The sequence below is a fragment of the Petromyzon marinus genome, unplaced genomic scaffold (genome assembly GCF_048934315.1).
Source record: "Petromyzon marinus isolate PM22_M1 ecotype Great Lakes invasive population unplaced genomic scaffold, UKy_Petmar_22M1.pri1.0 PM_G_Scaffold_19, whole genome shotgun sequence".
NCBI lineage: Eukaryota > Metazoa > Chordata > Hyperoartia > Petromyzontiformes > Petromyzontidae > Petromyzon > Petromyzon marinus.
The window spans coordinates 1,256,485-1,277,493 of NW_027422750.1; the positions used below are offsets into that span (position 1 = coordinate 1,256,485).

At 50.6% G+C, this 21,009-nt stretch overlaps 1 protein-coding gene across 1 annotated transcript; it reads right to left on the bottom strand.

Moving 5' to 3' along the window:
- Window positions 1-7,440: 7,440 nt before the first annotated feature.
- On the bottom strand, window positions 7,441-20,329 carry LOC142912127 (ephrin type-A receptor 4-B-like). Its single transcript, XM_076060445.1, has 6 exons — window positions 19,920-20,329; window positions 16,044-16,108; window positions 12,239-12,911; window positions 11,466-11,621; window positions 10,454-10,821; window positions 7,441-7,559 (listed from the first exon to the last, which is right to left on the bottom strand). Exons 1-5 carry the CDS (start codon window positions 20,026-20,028, stop codon window positions 10,616-10,618), a joined length of 1,209 nt encoding a protein of 402 aa, XP_075916560.1. The 5' UTR covers window positions 20,029-20,329; the 3' UTR covers window positions 7,441-7,559; window positions 10,454-10,615.
- Window positions 20,330-21,009: the final 680 nt, after the last annotated feature.

A 21,009-nucleotide genomic window follows, 5' to 3' on the forward strand; every position in this document is an offset into this window, starting at 1 on the left:
AAATGCCAACGTTGGCTCAACGTTGCATGTTTACTGGGTTTGAATTAAAATGTTGTGTTCTCGATGGAGTAATTTCTGCCCCTCTAAAATTTTTCAACGCTTTTACCGAAATTGATTCCCCTGTTTGCCGTGGTCAAATTCTTGTAATAAAAATGTAGTCTACTACATTTAATACAGGCTATGACAATGCATAGCCTGTATTAAAATCGGCGTCAATTCATCAATTTATTTCCTCCTTTCCAGCAATTAAAAATAAGATTTATGGACGGCATCTTTACATTTTTTTGTGCAGGTGGGAAAAACGCCGCGGTCCCTAAACTGCGGAATCGTCTCGCGCGACGAGCAGGCGCCGCGTGTCTGAGGCGCGCCTGCTCCGTGCGCGTGTTAACGAGTTACGGACAGCATCACACACACACACAAAAGTAGCACGTTGAAGATTAATCTATAAAGTAATCAATCAATTAAGCGGCTCTTTTAAAGCAATTATAAAAAAATTGTATGGACGGATTATTAATTTGATGTTTATTTGGCTAGGTCAATGAAACGCCGCGGTCCCTAAAGTGTGGAATCGCCTCGCCGGAGAAGCAGGCGCCACGTCCTTCTCTCACGGCGGTGAGTTATAAACTTTTTAATTATTGTTGTTATTATTATTGTTATTATTGTTAATCTTTAAAGCTTGTGATCAAAACGTCGTCCACTTCCCGTTGTCCACTCGACTGCTTCTTCTTTACCTTTTAGCGCACTTTAAAATAAGAAGGCGTTGTTTAAGAATAAAACGTTGTTATTGTGTGTAAAGCGTTTCCAGGGTAGTCCTCGACTTACGACGGAGTTGCGTTACAGCAACCAACACCGTAACTCGGAAATATCGTCCTTAGCCTAGCCGGGAGTCTTACAGAATGGTGATAATTTAGCAAAAACAGAGATAATTTACAGTAGTGCAGTATAAACTATATACCGCATGTATTTATTACAATACTGTATTGCACAGTGAAATGTAAAGTTAAACAAACAAGGTAAATTCTTAGACTATGAGCTGCAATTTAATATAAAGTTTTTTCCAGGAAACAATCCTATCTAAGCTATAACAACTTTAAACATGCATTGAACGTAGCGTATCGTATGTTGTACTGTACTCGCCAAGATTCGTACCTCGCACGTCGCTGCGTTTGCCTGCCGCGTGAAATTTAAAATATTTTAACAATTTTGCCTTATCGTAAGATCGTAATAGCGTAAGTCGGGGGTCGTCGTAAGTCGGGGATCGTCGTAAGTCGGGGACCGTCGTAAGTCGGGGACCTCGTATGCTGCCCTGCAGGCTGTCACCACCTGGTATGTCACCTCGTGTGTTGTCATCACCACGTGTGTTGTCACCACCACGTGTGTTGTCACCACCTCGTGTGTTGTCACCACCACGTGTGATGTCACCACCACGTGTGATGTCACCACCACGTGTGTTGTCACCACCACGTGTGTTGTCACCACCACGTGTGTTGTCACCACCACGTGTGTTGTCACCACCACGTGTGATGTCACCACCTCGTGTGTTGTCACCACCACGTGTGATGTCACCACCACGTGTGATGTCACCACCACGTGTGATGTCACCACCACGTGTGATGTCACCACCACGTGTGATGTCACCTCGTGTGCTGTCACCACCACGTGTGATGTCACCACGTGTGCTGTCACCTGTTAATGAACTCCGCGTTCAAATCCAATTAAAATTAGTTTTATACATTTGTGGCGGCCCATTGTAAAACCTAAACACACTGAGATGTCTCAGAATATTGAAGTCAGCAACCCCCCCCAAAGTCAAAATCCTGGCTCCTAGCCCACTGACCCTCCTCCACCTACAACACGTGGAGATCCCTTTATACAGCAGTGGCTTGGCAAAGAGTTGCAAATAATGATTGTTTTATATTTTTATTATTTTATTGTTTCCCTTCTACGTGGTGACTTTCCCGAAAGAACCAAGAATATAATAATAAAACAATAGTAATATAATAATAAAATATTATAATAACATTTAATATATAATATAAAATATATAATAATAAAATATTTTAATTGAATATTATAATAGTAATATAATAATATAATACATTTTGATTTAAAGCTTTCGTGACTGCAGGGATTCATATTCTTGGTTCTTTCAGTAGAGTCACCTGCACGTAGAAGGGAAACAATAAAATAATGAAAATATGAAACAATAAAATTGTTCTTGCTGTGGTTTTTCTTGCTGTGGTTTTCACACCTGATGATGATTGCTTGTGTTGCAGTCGAAACGTCGTGATAATTTTATTGTTTTACATATTTTTTTATTGTTCCCTTCTACGTGGTGACTTTACCGGAAGAACCAAGAATAATATAATAATAGGGGTTATTCCTCTTTTTTTTCTGGCAATAAAAAGAAAGCCGTCCCTTGGTGTGGACCAATCAGTTTGAAGGACAATGCATCAAATATTATCATAGTATTTATGTTTTGTTTACATTTTGACTGCAGGTATTGTGGTTAATGCAGTAACATGAATCCTTGTTAAAAGGTTTCAGTTTTGTTGCCAGAAAAAAAGGGGAAACCCCCCTCCCCCTATTATTGTTATTATTATTGTTATTATTATGATGATGCAGTGATCACCTTTGTGTTCGGTGGTTTTGACTGTAGCCGCGGCGAGGATGACCCAGAGTCTGCGTGAGGATTTTATGGTCCTCCTGCATAGACCCAGATGTTGATGAGGCCTGTCAACCCCCCTGCCAGCACCACCACCACCACCATCACCACCACCATCATCACCATCATCACCACCACCACCATCACCACCCTCACCATCACCACCATCATCACCACCCTCACCACCATCATCACCACCATCACCACCATCATCACCACCATCACCACCATCACCATTACCATCACCATCACCTCCATCACCACCACCATCACCACCCTCACCACCACCACCACCACCCTCACCACCACCATCACCACCATCACCACCACCATCACCACCACCACCACCATCACCACCATCACCACCATCATCACCACCATCACCACCATCACCACCACCATCACCACCATCATCACCACCATCACCACCATCACCATTACCACCACCCTCACCATCACCATCACCTCCATCACCATCACCACCACCATCACCACCCTCACCACCACCACCACCCTCACCACCACTATCACCACCATCACCACCACCATCACCACCTTCACCACCACCATCACCACCACCCTCACCATCACCACCACCATCACCCTCACCACTGTTGTATACGGCCCCTTTTTCCACAATTAATATCCATAAGAATATTTACGGATGCATACACATAGATTTCTTTTTCCCTTCTTTTGTGACAAACAATATATATTTTTTAATAATGAATAAAACTCGTAAGCCAGAAAAACAAAAAACCAGATGTCGGTCATAAACAGGCCATATATATAAAGAAATAATAAAACTCTCAAGGCGAGGATGTAACAGCTATCGGCAAAAATCTCCAGATGAACAAGAGTTTGATGGGCCCCTTAGGAAAGGTCCCTCCGAGGTCAGAACACCAAGAGAGTAGACACGGAGACGCCAACAGGGTAAATCGTATACAATTTTTTTGTTTCTTATTTGTCGGTAAAACAAAAATATATAATTAAAAGGCAACAACAAGAATAAGATCAAATTAACGGTCCTAACGCTCACTCCAATTAAGACCAGGCCACCAGATACATCAGTGAATTATTATCCGATAATTAATTCGCTATCAAATGATTTTCACCTTTAATACTTACTGTTAAAACAAAGCTTGGAGACAAATACCGAGTCACATCAAAGGTTTTCGAGAAGGAATGAGACAATGGGCAAACTTGCGAAAGAGTTTAAACAATATCCCAAGCAACCCCGACCACCTTTGTCTCTCGCAACGCGGAGAAGCAGGAATTACACCTTATCACGAGGGGCCATCTGGAAAAGCCAGCCGGGTTTGATGAGGAGGCACACCCCACCCCACACACGGCAATCAGGCAAACAAAGTTTTAAAGAAATTGCAATATAACATTAATAATAACGTGTTCACCTTACACGACATTCCATTATAGAACCTTACAGAACCAAGGGATATGGATTCCAACAATCAAGAAACGGACCTCTTAAACTCAGGATGATAATTATTTTTCTTTTTAATAATTCCATCATAACAATTCGAACCTCGGTAAAACCGAGAGGTGGCGGGAGGACGTAGTTACAAACACGAGTCTTGGCGAACATGGGACCAAATGGTATTTGAGAAATATAAGTCGAAAGTATAAAGAGGTGCTCCCGACCACCTTTGTCTCTCCCGAAGAGCGCGAGAGAGGAATTTCACGCCAGGGCAAACAGATCGTTATCGCGGGGACCATCTGCCACACACGGGACTTAGTAGTGGCCCCCACCCCACCCTGCACACGGGCAGCAAAAGAGCGAGCGAGCTTTAAGTTAAACTGTCACACATTTATAAACACACAAAGTGACGAAAATTAATAAACTAAGTAAGAGCCAAGGTAACGGGGTGGATTAGGCTGGTAGAATGTGGAGTCGAAATGATATTTGCAAAGTATAGAGAGATGGGAAGATCCCGGCCACCTTTGTCTTTCCCTGCAGCACGTGATAAAATGCATATGCTCGGAAGAGCATCTTCACTTGGAAATAAATCAAATACTATGAATCACAAGCAGGATCATAACTGTGTATGATAAGATACCAACTGTGATGTGAAATGTTAAACTTAAAAAAAAATCTTAACCATTTCTTTGTGCGTCGAAAACGTGTACGAAAAGGGGGGGGGAACCCGCCCCTCTCTCTGGGTGGATGGAGTAGACAACCAGACGCCTTCAAGATGAATCGAAGTGTCTGCTGTCTTGATGTTTATGGCTTGAGGAAAGACCCGAACAGAACCGTGTCATAAATGACACACACACAAACATACACACTGACACACGAACCCCCTCCACCACCGACACACGAACCCCCCCACCGACATACGATCAGATCAAAGATAGCTCCGCCTCGTGAGGGGGAGCCGAGAAGGAGAGAGATTTTTGGCATAAAAAGGAGCCGTTTCAGCATTGAAATCAGCTCATCAGCCCTCGGGGCCAGCTCAACAGAAGAAGACTCATCTCAACTCAGCTCAACAGAAGAAGACTCATCTCAACTCATCTCAGCAGAAGACCCGCTCAACTCATCTCAGCAGAAGACCAGCCATCACCGACGCCGGAGACGCCTCTACAACTTGCCGAATTGGCGAGTGTCGCCGATTGGCGTCCCGCTGCCGCTGTTAGCGGCCAGCGCCACCACGAGCGAATCGTGAGCCTGCAATCTACAACCGCCGACGACGGAGCACCAGCGTGCCAGCTGCTCGCAGACGCACTGCGCGCATTACCTACCGTCCGCGTACAACCGCGCCGCTGCGGGCGTGCTTCTAACGCCGTCTACCAGACGGTCATCGCAGCTACAACAACGTATCTACTCGTTCACCAACGTCCGTCGGGTCCGAACCAACTACTGAAAGAAGAATCAACTGATACGTATGATACACTGCCCCCCACTACACGACAAACCAGACGTCTGCTTGACGCAAAGAATCGATTCCGAACATTGGCCTACTCTTTCACCACTCATACCATTCAACACACACACACGGGTCATTAACAAAGCCTAAAACCTCAAGCCATTGAACCATCCGTGATTGTGGAAACATCGCAACGACCGAGTGAATAATCCATCGTTTTTAAGAGTGTTCATAATTTTCCTCTGTAATATTGTGCTGGGGCTGTACTTCTAACCGCATAAATTACCAACTGACCCATTAACAAGGATTAATTCTTGGCACCTCACCACGGAGCGCCGCTCGCGGGGGTGAAGAGCGTGCTCAACCGGTTCCCTGTCAGGGATCTGGCCACAATTAATTAAAAGATTGGCCTGAGATAAGGATCTAAAAAGGAAACATCGCCACCCATTGAGTCGCGTTGAGAAGTCGATTAGAAATACTTGAGTCGTTCGTTAATATTTTTCTTTCTACATAATCTTGCTGGTATCCACGAATGAAATAACGAATTCAAACGCATATTTGTGCCTCCAAGAATAATACTGGTTGGAGTGCCCTTTCAACGAGTAGCGTTGCATAATAATCAGTCATCCTATTGTTAACAACGTGACAATAATTGCATTAAGGGCCGCGCATGATCAATGACCGAATGCTGTGTTGTGTGACAATTCAAGTAACGAAGCATTGCGGCCATCGAGTGGTGTTGATAAGGTAATTAGAAGTATTTCAGTCGAACGCTTTAAATTCATAATCGTTATGAATCAATGAACGAACATCAACGTGGTACTGTGTTGACGATTTCAAGCATAATAACTTCGCATATCAGAATGTATTAAGGATTGGATACGAATCAAAGACAAAGTGCCGTGTTGTGTAACAATTCAAGTATACGAGTTTGCATATTATAAAGTTAAGGTTTGATAGAATAGTTCGCATGTTTTTAATCTCTCTCTCAACAACCGATCGATTGCGTTACGCGTCGGGAATTAACCACAGGTGCCGCTATCGAGGTGAAACAACGCAATCGTGATGTTATCATGTTAACGCTGTGTTGAAATTCCAAATCCCGAGATTGAGTTTTCATATTATCCAAAAATTAAAGTTAGCTAGAAATAAAATTGATTAAAGCAGAAGGTTTGTGTGTGATTCTTCCTGAAATCCTGCATAATATTGTTCTGCGAATGAGATCTGAATCCTGGGGACCTATCATAAGCACACTATCACCACACATAATCCATAACACACATAATTCATAATGTTCAATCGAGAGTAATCGTATCCTTATCGATAATACGGAATTAAAGAGCAGAGTCGAATCGACTCTCTCTCATTCACGCTCACAACGCCTACGTCACTGCATACGATTAATTGCGTTATTCCAATTCATAACACAATCCTCGTCACCGAGGCTCGACCTGATAATCCATAACGACCTGCATTATCATAACCACGCCCACTCGCATAAATTAATACGATTATCTCTCGAATCAGCATAATTTATGCGCATAATTACACTGATTAACACAATTTCGGATAAATTATGCGAATCTCAAATTTCATTTAATTTTCATTATTTTCATCAATTTTCATAACACCTATATATACAACAATGTTTACTACACACCGCACCAGGGTACTCAATTTGAGGCTGAGTCGACCTAGGGGAGACCCAGGACTCGTTCAGATAATCGTCACCGGTGCCGGTTGCCGTGAGCGGGAATCGAACTCGGGACGCCGGGTTCGTAGCGCAGCGTAGCGCGTACCGCTGCACCACCGCTCAGCACGCACGCGCGTGCACATTCACACGCACACGCGCGCAAGTAAAATGGATAATCGCGAGCCGCTACGCACCTCGTCAAAGCATTTGACTTCATAGTCCAGAACGATGCCATTGGGCTGCTCCGGCTCGGCCCAGGTCAACAGGACGGCGTCTTCAGAGACGATCTCCGTGTGGACACGCACCACGGGTGACGGTGCTGCGGGCAATCACAGCACGTGGTCACGCGCTAACTCGTTTGTTTACCCCCCTGGCCCCCGTCTCGAGGTGCGGTGAGTGACAATCGGTGTGCGTTTCCCCTTGCTGCTGAATGAAATACGAGTTGCGGTGAGATGTTCAAACACCAAGCAGACGGACGCCGCTTTGCGAGCCATCAACTCAACTTGCAACAGCCACACACGCGGTGCTTTGTGGTGAACATGCGAACATGGCTATGATGATGATAATAATAACAGATGATGCATTGTCTTTAAGAATAATAATTAGAGTGGTATATGCATTAAGAATAATATAATTATAATGTTACATGTGTAGTGGAGTAACGCGCGCGCTGGGGGGGGTTTGCAGGCGGTGTGCACGGATGTGTGAGGTCGCATCGGGGCGAACAGGAGCAGCGAGAGACGCCCAAATAAGATGCAGAGCGGTGATTGGCTGGCTGCAAATGCAGGCGGACAACTAAGATGCAGAGCGGTGATTGGCTGGCTGCAAATGCAGGCGCCCAATTTAGATGCAGAGCGGTGATTGGCTGGCTGTAAATGCAGGAGGACAATTTAGATGGAGAGCGGTGATTGGCTGGCTGCAAATGCAGGCGGACAACTAAGATGCAGAGCGGTGATTGGCTGGCTGCAAATGCAGGCGGCCAATTTAGATGCAGAGCGGTGATTGGCTGGCTGCAAATGCAGGCGGACAACTAAGATGCAGAGCGGTGATTGGCTGGCTGCAAATGCAGGCGGCCAATTTAGATACAGAGCGGTGATTGGCTGGCTGCAAATGCAGGCGGACAATTTAGATGCAGAGTGGTGATTGGCTGGCTGCAAATGCAGGCGGACAACTAAGATGCAGAGCAGTGATTGACTTGCTGCAAATGCAGGCAGCCAATTTAGATGCAGAGCGGTGATTGGCTGGCTGCAAATGCAGGCGGCCAATTTAGATGCAGAGCAGTGATTGGCTGGCTGCAAATGCAGGCAGCCAATTTAGATGCAGAGCGGTGATTGGCTGGCTGCAAATGCAGGTGGACAACTAAGATGCAGAGCGGTGATTGGCTGGCTGCAAATGCAGGCGGACAACTAAGATGAAGAGCGATGATTGGCTGGCTGCAAATGCAGGCGGCCAATTTAGATGCAGAGCGGTGATTGGCTGGCTGCAAATGCAGGCGGACAACTAAGATGCAGAGCGGTGATTGGCTGGCTGCAAATGCAGGCGGCCAATTTAGATGCAGAGCGGTGATTGGCTGGCTGTAAATGCAGGAGGACAATTTAGATGTAGAGCGGTGATTGGCTGGCTGCAAATGCAGGCGGACAACTAAGATGCAGAGCGGTGATTGGCTGGCTGCAAATGCAGGCGGCCAATTTAGATGCAGAGCGGTGATTGGCTGGCTGCAAATGCAGGCGGACAACTAAGATGCAGAGCGGTGATTGGCTGGCTGCAAATGCAGGCGGCCAATTTAGATACAGAGCGGTGATTGGCTGGCTGCAAATGCAGGCGGACAATTTAGATGCAGAGTGGTGATTGGCTGGCTGCAAATGCAGGCGGACAACTAAGATGCAGAGCAGTGATTGACTTGCTGCAAATGCAGGCGGCCAATTTAGATGCAGAGCGGTGATTGGCTGGCTGCAAATGCAGGCGGCCAATTTAGATGCAGAGCAGTGATTGGCTGGCTGCAAATGCAGGCAGCCAATTTAGATGCAGAGCGGTGATTGGCTGGCTGCAAATGCAGGTGGACAACTAAGATGCAGAGCGGTGATTGGCTGGCTGCAAATGCAGGCAGCCAATTTAGATGCAGAGCGGTGATTGGCTGGCTGCAAATGCAGGCGGACAATTTAGATGCAGAGTGGTGATTGGCTGGCTGCAAATGCAGGCGGACAACTAAGATGCAGAGCGGTGATTGGCTGGCTGCAAATGCAGGCGGCCAATTTAGATGCAGAGCGGTGATTGGTTGGCTGCAAATGCAGGCGGACAATTTAGATGCAGAGCGGTGATTGGCTGGCTGCAAATGCAGGCGGACAACTAAGATGCAGAGCGGTGATTGGCTGGCTGCAAATGCAGGCGGCCAATTTAGATGCAGAGCGGTGATTGGCTGGCTGCAAATGCAGGCGGACAATTTAGATGCAGAGTGGTGATTGGCTGGCTGCAAATGCAGGCGGACAACTAAGATGCAGAGCGGTGATTGGCTGGCTGCAAATGCAGGCGGACAACTAAGATGCAGAGCGGTGATTGGCTGGCTGCAAATGCAGGCGGCCAATTTAGATGCAGAGCGGTGATTGGCTGGCTGCAAATGCAGGCGGCCAATTTAGATGCAGAGCGGTGATTGGCTGGCTGCAAATGCAGGCGGACAATTTAGATGCAGAGCGGTGATTGGCTGGCTGCAAATGCAGGCGGACAATTTAGATGCAGAGCGGTGATTGGCTGGCTGCAAATGCAGGCGGCCAACTAAGATGCAGAGCGGTGATTGGCTGGCTGCAAATGCAGGCGGCCAACTAAGTTGCAGAGCGGTGATTGGCTGGCTGCAAATGCAGGCGGACAACTAAGATGCAGAGCGGTGATTGGCTGGCTGCAAATGCAGACGGCCAACTAAGATGCAGAGCGGTGATTGGCTGGCTGCAAATGCAGGCGGCATTGTCTTTAATCATAATATAATTATCATGTTTTTGCATAGCATTTAAGAATAATATTATTATAGTGTTATATGCATGTTATAGCTTTTTAAAAAGGAGAATGTATTTAAAAATATATATTTTAAAAAACCATTTAAAAAAAGATAGAAAAAAAATATTCGACAAAAGCGACTAAATATCTAAAGATGAAAAAGAGATTTCAAAAAAAGAAAGACGATGGCCGTGAGCGAGAGGAGGAGGGGGGGGGACGACGACTCACGATCCCGTGACGTGGCGACGTGGACGGCCGCGAACGCCGAGGGGACGCCGCTCAGGCGGGAGACGCCGTTGGTGGCGTGCACCTCCAGGGTGTAGGCGGCGTTCTCACGCAGGCCGCTCACCTCTACCGAGGCGTTCGTCAGCGGGAGCGGAGGCCGGAACCTCACGGCCGGGCCACACGGCGGCGCCGGCTCCTGGCCCCTCTCCCCACCCCCCCCCCCCGCCGGGGGGGCGGGTGGAGCCGGCACACGACGGGGTAGGCGAGGTCGGAGCGCCCGCCGGGATTCGCCGGCGGGCTCCACCGGAGCGTCACCGAGGCGGCGGCGGAGAGCGGCGAGGTGACGACGTCCCTGGGGGCCGACGGCGGCTCTGGCCGGGGGGGGGGGGGGGGGCGGAACGGAGTTTATAGAGTAGTGTAGTAGGTAGTGTATAGTGTAGTGTATAGTGTAGTGTATAGTGTAGTGTATAGCGTAGTAGTGTATAGTGTAGTGTAGTAGTGTATAGTAGTAGTGTATAGTGTAGTGTATAGTGTAGTGTATAGTGTAGTGTATAGTGTAGTGTAGTAGGTAGTGTATAGTGTAGTGTATAGTGTAGTAGTGTATAGTGTAGTGTAGTGTATAGTGTAGTGTAGTAGTTTATAGTGTAGTGTATAGTGTAGTGTAGTAGTGTATAGTGTAGTGTAGTAGTGTATAGTGTAGTAGTGTATAGTGTAGTGTAGTAGTGTAGAGTGTAGTGTAGTAGTGTAGTGTAGTAGTGTATAGTATAGTGTAGTAGTGTATAGTGTAGTGTAGTAGTGTATAGTGTAGTAGTGTATAGTGTAGTGTATAGTGTAGTGTATAGTGTAGTGTATAGTGTAGTGTGTAGTGTAGTAGGTAGTGTATAGTGTAGTGTATAGTGTAGTAGTGTATAGTGTAGTGTAGTAGTGTATAGTGTAGTGTAGTAGTGTATAGTGTAGTGTAGTAGTGTATAGTGTAGTAGTGTATAGTGTAGTGTATGGCGCATAGTGAACGAACTTGCACAGGCCACAGACTGGGGCTCGCCGCTGGGCCGGAAGTATCCATCGTGGCAGGTGCAGGACGTCGCTCCGATGACGCTGCCCGTGCTGTGTGGCGGACACCGGGAGCAGGAGCTGTCTTGGGCCGTCTCCTTATAAGAGCCCTGCTCACACACTGCACGCACAAAGGTCCCGCCCCCCGACCTGTAGCCTTTACAGACTCAGTTTAACACCTTTATTATGAACCTTTACAGACTGTTGGTGCTGTCAGTAGCGAGAGATGGGGAGAGAGATGAGCAGATGGGGAGAGAGATGAGCAGATGGGGAGAGAGATGAGATGGGGTGGGTGAGAGAGTGCGTGGGTGGGTAAGTGGTTGGGTGAGTGAGAAAGTGGGTGAGTGAGTGGATGAGTAGGTATGTGGGTGGGTGAGTGGGTGGGTGAGTGGGTGAGTGGGTGAGTGGGTGAGTGAGTGGGTGAGTGAGTGGTTGGGTGAATGGGTGAGTGAGTGAGTGGGTGGGTGAGTGAGTGGGTGGGCGAGTGAGTGAGTGGGTGGGTGAGTGGTTGAGTGAGTGAGTGGGTGAGTCAGTGGTTGAGTGAGTGAGTGGGTGGGTGGATAAGTGGTTGGGTGGGTGGGTGGGTGAGTGAGTGAGTAGGTGGGTGGGTGGGTGAGTGAGTGGGTGAGTGAGTGGGTGAGTGGGCGAGTGAGTGTGTGGGAGGTCCGCTGGATCTTTCCACATCTCTCTCGAGGGTAAGCGATGATGAATCTACTAAAACAAATCCCAACGCGTCACCTTGGCAGGCGTTCCCCGCCTGCTGGTACCCGGCACGGCAGACGCAGCTCCCGGGGTGGCCCTCCCACTCGCCGTCGGCGTTGCAGAACATCGCCGGCTCCGGCTCCCCCTCGGGCCGGAGCGCGTGGCCCACGCACGCCCCCGTCACCTCCGACAGCGCCCACGGCCCGTCGCCGGCGGCCGGAGCGTCGGGGAACTCGGCGAGGCGGACCACGAGGGCCGGGCAGCGCCTGCGGTAGACGCGCACGGACGCCAGCCACGCGCAGGCCCCCGTGTCGCGGAACGCCAGACGGAGGCCGCCCCGGGAGAGGGGCCCCACGTCGCCCGCCGCCTCGACCTCCGACCCGCCCGAGCCGAAGACGTCGACCTTGGAGAAGAGCCGCCGCTCGTCGTCGGCGAAGACCCCAGCGGCGACGTCGCCGGGGTCGTCCGACTCCCGGTAGTAAACGTCCAACGCGTCGTCGTCGCAGCCGGCGGCGGAGGCGGCGGCGGCCGGGAGGCGACGGGGGCACCGGCGCCGTAAGCCGAAGCGGATCTCGAGGAAGACGCGGCGAGCGTCGCCGCGCGGGATCCAGGCGGTGCGCAGCCACTTGTCCTGCCTGGGCACGGCGGGGCGGCACTGCGCCTGGTACAGCCTGGGCCTTGAGCGTTGGCCACTCGTAGGCTGCTGCCACTGCGGTCGTGGTGAGGGGAGAGGGAGTGGAGTGTGGGAGGGAGTGTGGGGGGGAGTGTAGATGTCACAGTGATTCTGAAACATTGTTCTCCACTCCTTGAATCAATTTTTATAACCTGTAAACCGTTTTACTCGCCTCGCGAGTTCGCGTCGCTCATTTTGGTCGGAGTTTATTTGCCGCCGTGTCCTCAGGTTAAAGAGGCCCAACGCATGCTCGCCGATCAGATTCTGAGTGTGGAGCGAGCAAATCCAGATTCGTTGGTTATCGTACTTGGCGACTTTAACAAAGGTAATCTCAGCCACGAACTCCCCAAATACATACAATTCATTAAATGCCCAACCAGAGAAGGGAACACTCTGGATCACTGCTACTCTACAGTCAGTAGAGCCTACCACGCCGTCCCCCGAGCCGCACTAGGACACTCTGACCATGCCATGGTCCACCTGATTCCTGCATACAGGCAGAAACTAAAACTCTGTAAACCTGCTGTGAGGACATCTAAACAGTGGACCAGTGAGGCTGTGGAAGATTTGCGGGCGTGCTTAAACTGTACTGACTGGGATATGTTCACGACTGCTACCAATAGTCTGGATGAACTCACAGAGGCTGTGACGTCCTACATCAGCTTCTGTGAGGACTGCTGTATCCCAACACGTAACAGGGTGAACTTTAACAACAACAAGCACTGGTTCTCAGCAAAGCTCAGAAGGTTGAGGTTGGAGAAGGAGGAAGCGTTTAGGAGTGGAGATAGAGACAGATTCAAGGAGTCGAAGAACAGGTTTAGCAAAGCGGTGAGAGAGGCTAAACGACTGTACTCAGAGAGACTAAAACACCAGTTCTCTACTAACGACTCTGCTTCTTTCTGGAGAGGGCTCAGACAGATCACCAACTACAAGCCCAGAGCTCCCCACACCACTAACGACTCCCGCCTGGCCAACGACCTGAACGAGTTCTACTGCAGATTTGAAAGACAATTGGACTGTCCTGAACTACCCCTTCCCACTCAAGAGGCCCCATCCCCCACCCATACTACAGAGACGACTCTCTCCTTTCAGGAGGGAGAAGTTAATAGACTTTTCAAGAGGCAGAATCCACGCAAAGCAGCCGGGCCGGACTCTGTCTCTCCAGCCACCCTCAGGCACTGCGCTGACCAGCTGTCTCCGGTGTTCACCTACATCTTTAACACCTCCCTGGAGACATGCCATGTACCAGCCTGTCTCAAGTCCTCCACCATCATCCCTGTGCCCAAAAAGCTAAGGCCAACAGGACTAAATGATTTACGACCGGTCGCCCTTACATCTGTGGTAATGAAGTCTTTTGAGCGCCTGGTCCTGGCACACCTCAAAGCCATCACAGACCCTCTCCTGGACCCCCTTCAGTTTGCCTACAGAGCCAACAGGTCTGTGGACGACGCAGTTAACATGGCCCTCCACTTCATCCTACAGCATCTGGACGCCCCAGCATCCTGCGCTAGGATCCTGTTTGTGGACTTCAGCTCTGCCTTCAACACCATCATCCCTGCCCTGCTTCAGGACAAGCTCTTCCAGCTGAACGTGCCCTACTGGATCACAGACTTCCTGTCTGACAGGAAGCAGTGCGTTAAGCTGGGAACACAAGTCTCTGACTCCAGCTCCATCAGCACCAGAACTCCTCAGGGCTGCGTCCTTTCCCCACTGCTCTTCTCTCTGTATACCAACAGCTGCACCTCCAATCATCTGTCCGTCAAACTCTTGAAGTTTGCGGACGACACCACCCTCATTGGGCTGATCTCTGGTGGGGATGAGTCTGACTATAGGTGGGAAGCTGACAACCTGGTGACCTGGTGTAGCCAGAACAACTTAGAGCTAAATGCTCTAAAGACAGTTGAGATGGTTGTGGACTTCAGGAAGAATACAGCCCCACTCACCCCCATCACTCTGTTAGACTCCCCAGTCAAAATTGTAGAGTCCTTCCGCTTCCTGGGCACTATTCTCTCCTGGGACCTCAAGTGGGAACTGAACATCAGCTCCCTCACCAAGAAAGCTCAACAGAGGATTTACTTTCTATGGCAGCTGAAAAAATTCAACCTGCCAAAGACAATGATGGTGCAATTCTATACAGCAATCATTTAATCCATCCTCACCTCCTCCATAACCGTCTGGTACGCTGCTGCCACTGCCAAGGACAAGAGCAGACTGCAGCGTATCATCCACACTGCTGAGAAGGTAATTGCCTGCAATCTACCAACCCTCAAGGACCTGCACACGACAAGGACCATGAGGCGAGCGAGGAAGATTGGGTTTCCTGCCGGTAAGGCAGGAAACAGGAGCACGGCGGCCCTTCCCCGCCCGGTGAGGAGTGCAGCGGCGGCAGCTCCCACACTAGTGGAGAGTCTGGGGGCGTCGGTACTTCGCGGGCAGGGTCGCAGGCAGGAGAGATTCCGGGGGCCGATGACCCTAACATAATCATCATCAGGTGTGAAAACCACAGCAAGAAATTTTGAAAAAAGTGGCGTTTTTTTTTTACGTTAGCACCACGGAGAGCGATTTGGCAGTTCAGAAGGACGAGTCCATCTATGTTCGGAAAAGAGGAGGGGGGAGACGAAAAATAATGGATGAGGTCTGAAAGCCACCGTAAGCGTGAACAATCAATTAAGACCCGAAATGGTTTATCAAATCCTTCCAATGATTGCTAAGCCAGAATCCATCTTCTCGGTTGAAATTGTCTCTGTGTTTGTATATGTGAATAGACTCATGAACGAATCTCTCATGGTAGCCAGATGGCTTGCAAAGAACCTCTGTCTTGGAGAAGTCAATGTCATGTGAGCCTACTTAATTATAACAGTGATCTGCCACGGCCGAGGTGTTGGTCCTACCGTGTTTCAGGTCTGCTTTGTGTTCACGAATGCGGTCCGAGACATGTCGTTTGGTTTCTCCAATGTAACTACTCCCACCGAGGCAACTTAGTGTTGTCTGTATTTATTTAAAGTTGCGCATTTTGATGATGTGACGTCACATTTCTCAAACCTCCCTCTCTCGTCACGCATCGTCACAAATGTCTGACCCCGCCCCCTAAGTGCGTGACGTCATCTATGGACGCCCCTCCCCCCCCGAACATCCACAGAGGTCTCGTGGCCTCCACGCTCGACTCACCCCGTCGGGCGGGGAGGCGACCCAGCCGAGGTCGCCCTGCGTGGTCTCCGTGTCGAGCAGGTCCACTGCGGCGGGGTGGGTGGGTGGGGGGAGAGACACGCGCACGCGCGCACACAGAGAGAGACGAAGTTTCAAGTTTGTTAGGTACGAGCTGTACTACCCGGCTACGCCCGGGACGAGGATTCACCACGTCCCCCCAGTGGCGATGTTCACACAGCAGAGCAGGTACTCGTTTGATGCCGAGTCGACCTAGGGTAGGCCCAGGACCGGTAAAAAAATAATCGTCACCGGCGGTGGCCGTGAGCGGGAATCGAACTTGGGTCACTACACTACAACGCGTTACGCTTCCACGTGCGCGGGTCACATGACAGATTTGACGTCACAGCTCACTTGACGTGCAAAAAAAATAGATGCATTATTGAGCTACCCCCCTAAAGAAAAAGCAAAAGTGTATTTTTATAATTTTAGGATGGTGTACAGTCTGGAAAGTACCCACGTGGCAAATTTCCAGTTTGTTGCATGTCGGGAAGTACGCTAAACATTTTGAACAGACACTCACAATCACAACTTTGCCTTTTATATCTATGGAGATAGCGCTGTGAGCCATGCGGCTCTCAAGTCGGGTGCAGCCGCAACAAACAAAATATGAACACAGAACATCTTAAAGCGACAACGCGTAACAGAAACATCCTGGAAAAAAACAGCAAATATTTAATATAAAACGCCGCGTGCAAAAAATCCCCACCACCGTGTACACGACGGCTGTCACGGACTGCCGGGGCAAGTGCTGCTGCTGCTCGCGAGTAGCAGCACCTACCAAGGCTACTGGCACTGTGGCACACGACAGCGTGGGTGGCCAGCACCACGCCCGGCCGCCTTTGTCTCCCCAGTGGCGATGTTTACTACACACCGCACCAGGTTACTCATTTGAGCTTGAGTCGACCTAGGGGAGACCCAGGACCGGTTCAGAGAATCGTCACTGACGGTGTTGGCCGTGAGAGGGAATCGAACTTGGGTCGCCGGGTTCGTAGCGCAGCGCGCTAACAGCTACATACACACACACAACCGCCATTCGCCACTAAGTGGCGGTGACATCACGACGCTTGTGCCAGGCCATGTGCACCTTGAGGCCACGCTGGCAGGTCACGGGGCAGACCAAGGTGCCACGGGTCGACTGACTGAGATGACCGAAATGACTGGCTGGTGCACCACCTGTGCCCCCTACTGTGCCAACCTGCTGTGCTTTAGCCACCCGGCGCTCCGCTCGTTGTTGTGAGCGTCGCTCCTCCACCCTTCGTTGTTGTTGGAGGGCGACTGCCTCCAACTGCCCAGTAGCGTCCTTCACGAGCCTCCTCCACAGAGGCCAATTTTGACACCGCTGGTACCAGTCATCGACAAGTCCACTCAGCTCCACGTCCTCCCGTACCACATCACTCCATCTCCTCTCTAGCCCGTGCCGCGCCCGTTTAGCCCCCTCGATCCGGCCGAACTAAAGCTGTTTCGGCATGCGGTGGCTGGGCATGCGGGCTACATGACCCAGCCTTGCCTGCCGGAGGAGCTCATCGATGGGACCTTGCCCAGATCTTTCAAGGATTTGTGATCTCCTCACACAATCCAGTCTGGTTAAACCCAGGATGGATCGTAGGCAGGCCAGCCTAAATGTTTCCAACTGGCGAAAATGCTCCATTAAGGGGGTCCACGTTTCGCAAGCGTAGAGAAGGGAGGGAATGACCGTGGCCGAGAAGACCTGAAGCTTAGTGCGGAGCGACAGACCAGGTAGCTTCCACACAGCGTTACGCAACCGATGAAAAGATATTGCCGCTCGACTGATTCGGAGTGAGACCTCTGCTGTTAAACTGGAGCCAGTCATAAGCACACTGCCCAGGTATGGGAAACTCTCCACTCTCTCCACAACTGCCCCATCACCGATTGGGAGTTGTGGGGGTGGAGTGTCTGATGGTACAAAATATCCAGGCAGGTGCTTAGTTTTGGTGTGGCTGAAGGTAAGGCCCCCATCTCTTAGCGGCACGCTCCAGTCTCAGCAGCACCGTCTCCAACTCCTCCTCTGAATGAGCAGCTATTACCAAATCATCAGCATACATAACGTGGTTGAGCAATAGGGAGCCATCCCTTGACCGCACCCGGGCATCGAACAGCCTCCCATTATATCTGTACCAAATGGAGATTCCCCCGGTACAGACACACACACTCACAGACACACACTCACACGTACTCAGACACACACTCACACGTACACAGACACACACTCACACGTACATACATGTACACACACTTACAGACACACACTCACACGCACACACGTACACAGACACACACTCACACGTACACACGTACACTCACACGTACACAGACACACTCACGTACAAGATAAGACAAAGATCCCCATATAGCCTTAACAGACTGTAGGGGCAAGTGCTGTTAGCGAGCACCTATGAAGGCCGAAACGGTACACGAGGGGGTGGGTGGCCAGCACCACGCCCGACCGCCTTTGTCTCCCTAGTGGCAATGTACTCATTTGAGGCTGAGTCGACCTAAGGGTGGCCCGGGACCGGTTCGAATAATCGTCACTGGTGTTGGCCGTGAGCAGGAATCGAACCCGGGTTGCCAGGTTCATAGCGCAGCGCGCTAACCGCTACACTATCGCACATACATACACACGTACACACACGTACACACACTCACACGTACACAAACACACACACTCACACGTACACAGACACACTCACACGTACACAGACACACTCACGTACACACACATACGCACATACGTACACACACGTACACAAACACACACTCACACGTACACACACGTACACACTCTCTCTTCATGTGGTCGCGTGGATTTTTCCCTTTCCCTCCGTGTCCTCCGCTTCCCCCACCACCCCCATCCCCACATCGAGAATTGACGTGGCCGCCACGCGGGGCATCATCATCAGTTTGTGGTCACCGCTTGCTGTGCATCATCTCAGCACGCGGTGAGACGCTTCGAGCGGCGTCGTCTAAACAAGCGAGCAGCCTCGCCTGCTAGCGTCAAAGGCTCCGTCGGAGCGCTCCGTCTCGGCGAACGAGTTGACTCCGCGGGGAACGAGAGAGACGCGGAGAGAGACGCGGAGCTTTCAAAGAGCCATCGTTGTGCGGAGCCACGAGCCGCTTTGTGTTTTTGTCACCTTCAGTTTATCAGATGTTTTTTTTCTTCAGTTTCAGTTTATTTTGGTTATAGCCCCTGTGAGCCGTTCGGCTCTTGAATCGGGTGCAACCGCAACAAACACAAAAACACGAACGAGAAAACAGAGTGACTATGTGGTGACTGTGCAAACAGAAAATCCGTGAAAAAAAACGCCAGCAAAAATATTCCTGAAAAAAGCACCGTACACCACCAACGCTGTGTGTGTACCACCAACACTGTGTGTACACCACCAACACTGTATGTACACCACCAACACTGTGTGTACACCACCAACCCCTGGTGCACCACCAACCCCTGGTGCACCACCAACACTGTGCACCACCAACGCTGCGTGTGCACCACCAACACTGTGTGTACACCACCAACGCTGTGTGTACACCACCAACACTGTGTGTACACCACCAACACTGTGTGTACACCACCAACGCTGCGTGTGCACCACCAACCCCTGGTGCACCACCAACGCTGTGTGTGCACCACCAACCCCTGGTGCACCACCAACCCCTGGTGCACCACCAACGCTGTGTGTACACCACCAACACTGTGTGTACACCACCAACGCTGTGTGTACACCACCAACGCTGTGTGTACACCACCAACACTGTGTGTACACCACCAACGCTGTGTGTGTACCACCAACCCTGGTGCACCACCAACGCTGCGCCCACCTTCGTAAGCAGCGGCCACCGCCAAGACGGCGACGATGCCAACGGCGACAGGAGATGGAGCCAGACTCCTGCAGCTGCGGAGGGGCGCGGAGACGGAGCCTGGGGACATTGCTGCTGGTGCTGGTGGTGCTGCTGTTGGTGGTGGTGCTGGTGGTGGTGGTGGTGCTGGTGGTGCTGCTGTTGGTGGTGGTGCTGCTGGTGGTGGTGGTGCTGGTGGTGGTGCTGGTGGTGCTGGTGGTGGTGGTGCTGCTACTGGTGGTGGTGCTGCTGCTGGTGGTGCTGCTGCTGGTGGTGGTGGTGCTGGTGGTGGTGCTGGTGGTGGTGCTGGTGGTGCTACTACTGGTGGTGGTGCTGCTGCTGCTGGTGGTGCTGCTGCTGCTGGTGGTGGTGCTGCTGCTGCTGCTGGTGGTGCTGCTGCTGTTGGTGGTGCTGGTGGTGCTGGTGGTGGTGCTGGTGGTGGTGGTGCTGCTGCTGGTGGTGGTGATGCATGGATCGGCTCGGTTCACCAACCCTCCTCTTTTCCTCCTGCGAGGGAGACGAGCAGGCGAGAGGATTTAAAAGAATGGAATGAGTCAGAGTGAGTGGGGTGTGTACGATTAATGATTGACCCAGCTGGAGAAGACGCCAATGAATTATTAACCCTGGCAGAAGTGAAGGTTTGTTGAGGCTTTCGGCTCCCCTCCCACCTCCCTCCATCCAAAACCACTCCACACATCTCTCTCCTTGTGTGTACGTGTGAGTGTGTGTACGTGTGAGTGTGTGTACGTGTGAGTGTGTGCACGTGTGAGTGTGTGTACGTGAGTGTGTGTACGTGTGTACGTGTCAGTGTGTACGTGTGTGTACGTGTGAGTGTGTGTACGTGTGAGTGTGTGTACGTGTGTACGTGTGAGTGTGTGTACGTGTGAGTGTGTACGTGTGTGCACGTGTGAGTGTGTGTACGTGTGAGTGTGTGTACGTGTGAGTGTGTGTACGTGTGAGTGTGTACGTGTGAGTGTGTGTACGTGTGAGTGTGTGTACGTGTGAGTGTGTGTACGTGTGTGTATGTGTGAGTGTGTGTACGTGTGAGTGTGTACGTGTGAGTGTGTGTACG